The sequence below is a fragment of the Sus scrofa genome, chromosome 14, assembly GCF_054392235.1.
Source record: "Sus scrofa isolate SSC_HxYL_T2T_F1_AM1 chromosome 14, Sscrofa_HxYL_maternal_Yorkshire_Landrace_v2.0, whole genome shotgun sequence".
In the NCBI taxonomy this organism is placed as follows: Eukaryota; Metazoa; Chordata; class Mammalia; order Artiodactyla; family Suidae; genus Sus; species Sus scrofa.
The window spans coordinates 88,457,360-88,465,227 of NC_139396.1; the positions used below are offsets into that span (position 1 = coordinate 88,457,360).

A 7,868-nucleotide genomic window follows, 5' to 3' on the forward strand; every position below is an offset into this window, starting at 1 on the left:
CCCATTTCAATATTTGCTAAATATTATTTAAATTCATTGGTCTTTACAGCTTTTAACAATTTTCAAATTATAATAGCTATTATTATGCAACAGCTACTACGTCCTAGATACTATCATCAGCATTTTACATATGTCTCATAATATCCCTTTATTTGCATTTTTAAATTTATTGGCCGCACGCACAGCATATGGAAGATCTGTGGGCCAGGGATTGAATCTGAACCACAGCTGCAACCTATGTGGCCGCTGCAGCAATGCCAGATCTTTTAACACTGCACAGGGGACTGGGGATCGAACCTGCACATCTGCAGCAATCCAAATGTCTGTAGTCGGATTCTTAACCCACTGCACCTGGGTAGAAACGCCTCATAATATCCCATTTTATAGATGACCTTCAGTTAAATAAGTACAGACAACTACTAGGCAATAAGAGATCTGGAAATCAAACACAACTGTATGTTACTAAAGTCTGATCTATTGAGTCTATACCACCACTAATTATACTTAATAAAGTCAATAAATAAAAATCCAGATTTTTAAATGATGCATTTTCCTCTTAATTTAAATATTCCTCACTTTAGAAAAAGATCGCATGGGATTTCACTATGTGGTGAACTTTGACAGTACATTTACGTACCTTACCAACAGCCTGGGAACCTCTGAAAATATATAAATCTTAAGAGTCCTTTTCTAAAACAAATAATCACCCTCTCAATCAAAATTATCAAATATTGGATTTTCCCGTAGTGTCTCAGTGGTTAGCAAATTTGACTAGACTCCATGAGGATGCAGGTTCAATCTCTGGCCTCGCTCAGTGGGTTAAGGATCTGGCATTGCCCTGAGCTCTGGTGTAGGCTGCAGACACAGCTGGGATCTGGCATTGCTGTGGCTGTGCCTGTAGCAGCAGGAGGCTACAGCTCCAATTAGACCCCTAGCCTGGGAACTTCCATATGTCGCGGATGCGGCACTAAAAAGACAAAAAAAAAAAAATTACCAAATATTAAGAACTGGTTCACTGTTCACAGATCTAGCAGTGGTTCTCTAACCTGGCTGACAATTAAGAATAACTTAAAGAGCATCTTAAAAATAAAAGTTCTGGGCTTCACACCAGTTCGTATGAATCAGAATCTCTTGGGTTTCACTTCCAAATCTTTATTTTTATAAAGCTCCCAGGGGCTTCTGATGAGTAAGCAAGTCCAGAATGACTGCTACTCTACTCCATTATACAAGTGAATAAACTGAGGACCTAAAAGGAAAGGGTCTCCTAAAGACGGACAACTTGTAAAGTAGGACCGTGGGCTGAAAAAACAATATTCTAACTCCTTATTTAATGCTTTTAACACCAATTTGAGCTGCTAGTTTTGGTAAAACGTTGATTAGGCTATCTATATCGGTTATTTACTACCCCCTAGAAACTTACTTATTCATCTGAAAACTGGGAATAATAATGTTTACCTCTTGAGAGTTGCTGTGAGGATTAGTATAATATTCATTAGATAACGGATGGGAACACAATGCCTGCCTTAGAGTGAACACTCATTAGATACGTTAGGAAGCCCACTTTAAAAAAAAAAAAAATTATAAATAAAAAGCATTCCTTTTTTAACTAGAGAGACTTTACTGAACCACTCTAATTACAAAATGAACAAGAAACCAATGTTTAGCTTTGGAAATCCAAAAGGACTTTAAACTCAGGGTAAGGTTAAGTTCAAGAGCTTGCCTGATTCTCGCACAACACTTGTTTCTCACAGGATGCCTCAAAATAATCTCTGGATGAAGACCAGGAATCTGCATTTTTAAAACGCTCCCTCCTCCTCTAACCAGGTGCTTCTTAGGCAAACTAACGTTTGAGAACCATTAGTACAGGGACTCAGTGACCGCAGCAAATGGCCTCTCAAGTTCTAGCAAAAAAACTGCCGTGCTCTGTAATCAGAAAAGCAGCGTCATCAGACCCCAATGCAAACAACAGCTGGGGACGGCTGTGTAAAATAACTGTGCTGATTACCAGGAACAGCTCGACACTCTGATCTCCTAAGAAACTTGGAAAATCGCAAAAGTGCGGTTCCGTAATCCCGTGGCAGACAGAGCTGCCTGAGCGGCCACAAGGAGCTAAAGTTAACCCAACAGCCTCCTTCCCAGGGCTAAGGCCACAGGAAAGCGACCTTGGTTGATTGACCAGGCCCGGGCGGCGCCAGAAGGTTAACGACCCTCTTGCCCTGTTCCTTGAGGCGGCCAAGAGCCTTCACCACACAACAGGCCAGCTGCCGGAAGTGCGTCACCCCAACCTGCTGGGGAATGCTGGGAGATGTAGTGAACTGGCTACTTCTCTTATACCCCAACTTTTTCTTCAAACAGCAAACACCATGGAACCGTAATGAAGGTAGCTCTTAACACCAACAAATCTAATCCGTCCTTTTTCCAGCTGACAAAGAGAACTCTCTCAGAGCGCATGCGGAATATCGGACTACAAGTCCCAGGATGCTCTGCAAGGCACCAGGTCCGCCTGGCTACCGCCGTAGGTGCGGGCCGCATGAATGGAGCTTCGGGCGTAAGGCAAAGCCCAAGACCGTCTGCGCGGCCGGTACCTGCTCCCGGAGCGTGAGTGCTGGGTGTGGGCCGTGCGCGTGCGCGCTCAAAGGGGGCGCAAGGCGGGCGCGTCCGGCCGTTGCGGGCGTGTGGCTGCTGGGGTAGGCGGCTGTAGTGCCGCGCGCCCGACTGGCCGGGAGTTGCGGGGCCTTCTGCCTCGCGCGGAGCTGCGGGCAGCCGTGGCGGCCGCCGGGGACCGCAAGGGGCGAAGGAAAGCTGGGGGCGGAGGGGGCCGGCCTCGGCATGCGGAGGAACAGCAGAGCATGCCCCGAGACAACATGGCCTCCCTGATCCAACGGATCGCCCGCCAGGCATGCCTCACCTTCCGGGGCAGCGGGGGCGGCCGCAGCTCTTCCGATCGCGGCGCGGCGCCAGGCCCTGAGGCGCCTGTGCCGCAGGGCTTCCCGGAGAACCTGAGCAAGCTGAAGAGCCTGCTGACACAGGTCCGCGCAGAGGACCTGAACATCTCCCCGCGCAAGGCCACGCTGCAGCCGTTGCCACCCAACCTGCCGCCCGTCACCTATATGCACATCTACGAGACTGACGGCTTCAGCCTCGGCGTGTTCTTGCTTAAGAGCGGCACATCCATCCCGCTCCACGACCACCCTGGCATGCATGGCATGCTCAAGGTGCTCTATGGCACCGTGCGCATCAGCTGCATGGACAAGCTGGAGGCAGGCAGCGGGCAACGGCCGCGGGCCCCGCCACCAGAGCAGCAGTTCGAACCGCCGCTGCTGGCCCGGGAGCGGGACGCGGTGCGGCCGGGAGTGCTGCGCTCGCGGGCCGAGTACACTGAGGCCAGCGGTCCCTGCGTCCTCACGCCGCACCGGGACAACCTGCACCAGATCGACGCTGTGGATGGGCCTGCCGCCTTCTTGGATATCCTGGCCCCGCCCTACGACCCGGACGACGGCCGGGACTGTCACTATTACCGGGTGCTGGAGCCTGTCAGGGCCAAAGAGGCCTCCGACTCGGCCTGTGACCTGCCCCGAGAGGTGTGGCTTCTGGAGACCCCGCAGGCCGATGACTTTTGGTGCGAGGGGGAGCCCTATCCAGGTCCCAGGGTCTTCCCTTGAAGCCGCCGGCGCCCGGGAATGGTGGGCCGAAGACACGCCCTACTCAGATCTGGGCCTGGCTGGCTGCGACCACCATAAGGGCTCTCTTCCTACCCCCAGGCATGAGCGTTGGATCTACTGGAACTGGCTGTAGCCGCTTCCTCAGGAGCCTGGGGAAGCGCAGGCGACTGGACTGCAGCCACCCGGCACGGTTATGGGGGCGGGATAGGCGGGGAAGCTAGGTTGTTTCCTGGTTTCCCGGCTCTGTCACTGCCACCCGGGTTTTGAAGGGGGGCGGGGGGCAGGGGACTTATCTGCAGCGCTTCCATCCTAAAGCCATAATGAAAATTTTCTTTACCCCATCGTATACAAAATACACTAAATAGTTTTCTCCGCCCCCTCTTTGGGTAAATAGGGTTTGTGTTCCACTTACGTCCTTACACCCTTTTACTCCTTACTGTTACAGTTCTAACGTAATGACTGCATGACCCAGTGGTTTGAATTGTTTTTAGTTCAAGTCATGGGTAAAAACTAGGTTTAAAGAGATGAGCTACTATTTAAAGTGAGCTGTCCGGCGTAATTAATTCATTGTGAAAATTAAATCCGTTTTACTGGAGTTGGGGGATTAACCTCCAAAAATAACTATGCATATAGAGGTCAAGATTTATTTTCTTCCTCCCCTTGTCCAGTAACCACACCCGGTTTACTCCGGCAGCATCTACTAAGAAATTCAGCACCTTCATATCTCAGTGACAAATGATCACTTAGAGCTTATCTTCCCCATCAGTCTCCAGGTCTCTGAGTTGAGCAGATTCCTTGTTGCAGATTCACTTTTAATGCAAAAACTATATTATCCTCAAGTGACTTTTTTTTTTTTTTGTCTTAATGTACTTTAAGAAGTATTAGGGTAATTCTCTATTTTCTAAACAGAAGATTCAGAGGAGCTGAATCTGTATGCTTCCAAACAACTGAATGTAAAACACCCGTAGCCAGCTGTTGAATTCTGTGCCCTTATTTACTTCCAGTATTTTCCTGCAAAAGTAGGGGAAAATGTTGATGACTGAGATTCTCTCAGGAGCTCGACAGAGGGCTGGTGGTTCTGACTGTGTTGTTGGTGGCAGTGTTCTCAGAATCCTTTCCCTCAAATAGCAGAGCCAGTGCTTGCTTCATCTATGGTGGATTTTCTGCAGAAAGAGAAAAGGCACAGATGATTAAAACTAGAGAATTAGCTCTACTGCTGGCCATTTTCAAGTACCAGAACTTGAGACGAAACAGTTCCCACTCCCAATTTCTTGAACTGTTGTGCTATTTGTGACTAGTTTTATTTTTGTCCTTTTAATAGGCTGAGCAGCTTTACCTTGTTTACAGTGTATTGACACCATTTGCTTCAGGCCATGGAGCACTCTTGTTTCTCCCTTTTTACTATTTATAGGATTCCTTTTTTCACAAAACTTTTAATAAAAACAAACTGTAGAAATAAACATTAAAATTTTCCCAGCTGTCGTCTAAGCCCTCTTGATTGACTTGCCCATGTGGCAATTGAGTTCTAATATCTCTAATAAAGGGAGATTTGCTATTGGTGGAAAGTGTTGACCCTGTAAGGAAGTGTATGTGCCTTTGCCTCTTTTTGCATACGGGGTTACAGAGGCCTAGAGTGAAGGAATATTTGTTCCCAAATTTAAAAATAGAATGAAAAGGCAAATTCTTAAAAATTTTATAAAAAAAAACAAAATGAAACATGCTATCCATTCTGTTTTAAAATTTGACATAGGCATAATACATTTCTTCCAGGTTTGCTAAAATTGTTTTATGGTAGTGTCATATTTTGGTGCGGTTTAATATATACCTTAGGGGCAGTTTGAGGCAGTTCCTCATGCCATTCAGTTTGAAATTAAATTTTCAATATGCGAATAATGCTTTTATTTTTAAAAAATTTAAAATTTTTCACAAAATGGGTTTTTTTCAAACCACAGTGATGAATGTGTGTGATTATCAATCACATATCTACCTGTTTGGAATTGCATTGTAGCAAAAAGTTGACTAACTTGTCACGATTGTTGATAGTGATGTATAATAATACAACCTGGAGTAAATTACCTACAAAAATTCATTCTGGCAGTAGGACAGTAATAAAGGAGGAATTGTTTTTCCAAACTTTATTGTGAAAAATTTTGAAGTCCTCACGTACAAGCAAATTGAATGAAAAAGACTAAGGTGCTTTTCAAAAGACTAACTGAAATCATCACAGGCCAAAACAGCAATATCTGTTTAATTTAGTTCAATAAGAACAGTGAATCTTTTTGTTCACTAACGAGTTCTGAGTCAATTAGTGGTAAAAACAAAATTAACTTGTTTTAGTGAGCCACTGTTATTACAAAGACAAAACGTGGTGCAGAAAATCTTTGCACCTTTCTGCATAAACTGTTAGACATGACTTTGTTTGCTGCTGTTGTGTTTCCAGATATTCCTGCAATATGGGTGACAACTGTGGGAAAAGATTGTCTTCTCCTACGGAGACTAGTGAGCACAATGATACTAACCACTTAACTTTGCTGTTGAGTAACAAATGCAATAATTGCCTCTCATGGTGAAAAGTTGTCTAATACTCCTAAAGTTTTTTAATTCTCTGGGTTATATCACTGGAGAGTATTGTGTATCTACCTACTATTTTAATGGGAATTGATTTTTTATTAAGCCTGATTTACATGGATTGAGTTTATACCAACTGCTGTTTATCAATGAAAAACGGTGAAAGTAATGTGCGTTTGTCAGCAGGAATGGGTTTTCTGGCCTCTTAACCCTAACAGCCCTTAACTTCTTCCCAAATGCACACCTTTTATTACTTCTTCTGCATTGTCGCCTTGTAGGTGCCTTTCTGTAGGCATCTCAGGAGGACTCTCATCACTCATCTATTACAAATGACTTGGAATCTTGTGCTCTAGCTCTACTGCTCAAGGAAGAAGCAATATATCTTTAATTCAGGGCTCTGCCCATTGCTATTCAACTCTAACCTGAGAGCAGTGCCACTCCTGTAACTCCAGTGTTCTGAATTCAGGACTTCAGGTTTCAAACAGAAACTGACCATTGATCATAACCCTGCAATGTGTGTCAAAGAAGGAAATCATTTGTTGAGTTCCATATAGTTGCTGAATCTTCTGATCCAGGGATATTTACATTTCTGGATTAAAATCAGTGTACTTATGGAAAATAAAGGAATGTTTGAAATTGTGTAGAGGTAATCTTATTTGATTATTGGAAAATGGAAAAGGAAAATATTAAGATATATTTAATTACTGTTAAAGATTCGCAATCTATATGATAAGATTATGTTGTGCTAAAAACTGGGGGCCTTCTGGAGATTCTAAAGTCCAAGTAATAATATAAACTTAAAATTAATAGTTTATTTCCTTGAGAGTGATCTTCAGAACAGCCTCATTGAAAACACATCTGAAATTATTTCACATGTAATCATATTATTTTGCTGCAACAACAAAACAAGTTCCTTTAAATTTATCCTAGGGAAATAAAGCTAATGCAAGAAAACAAAAATACTTTCATCCATGTAGGATAGAATCTGGACTTCAATATTTTCTTGTCTTTCCTTTTTCTATAAAATGTGTTTAATTGTAGTTTGTGATGATACCATTCTTCCCCCCCCCCAAAAAAAAATTGTATTGGACTGTTAAAAATCACTGCAGCCATTTTCAATAAATACCAAACAGTTTGCCCAAATTTTAGGATATTGAAATTAAATAGCCTGGTTTATGAATAATTGGAAAACTTATTTAGAATTGATAAACCATTTTTTAATATGCACTGAACCATCTCAAACGTATTGTGACCTTTAAGGAATTACTCTCCAGAATTTTATTAAAATAAGAATTCCCAGTAACAGCTGAAACATCAATAATATGTAATAAAGCAGATTGGCTAAAAGAAAGCAGACTTAGCTTTATATGCTTTATGTCTTGAACAAAGTAAAAAAATGAGACACTTGTGATAAGCACCCCGAATATTTCAAGCAGAAAATAAAATCTGACCTAACATGTTGCAATCAAGGAGAAAACCCACAAGGTTGGCTCTGCAAAAAACACCAGTGTATTCTTATGGTTTGTGTGTTCTACCACTTCACCAAGCCCACATCAAGGTGAGAGTGATTATGTAACTGATTTGACTATCATCAAAATGTATTTCATATTATCCTTTTTAAGATTTTTTTTTCCCTTA

The 7,868-nt window shown here is 43.3% G+C and overlaps 2 protein-coding genes across 2 annotated transcripts in view; both read left to right on the forward strand.

Moving 5' to 3' along the window:
- Positions 1 to 7,868, forward strand: part of ZNF365 (zinc finger protein 365) — an 831,894-nt gene that overhangs the window by 415,547 nt on the left and 408,479 nt on the right. The gene's annotated exons all lie outside the window — the stretch shown is intronic.
- On the forward strand, positions 2,496 to 6,869 carry ADO (2-aminoethanethiol dioxygenase). Its single transcript, XM_005671024.4, has one exon. The coding sequence runs from the start codon at positions 2,850 to 2,852 to the stop codon at positions 3,660 to 3,662; it is 813 nt and encodes a 270-aa protein (XP_005671081.1). The 5' UTR covers positions 2,496 to 2,849; the 3' UTR covers positions 3,663 to 6,869.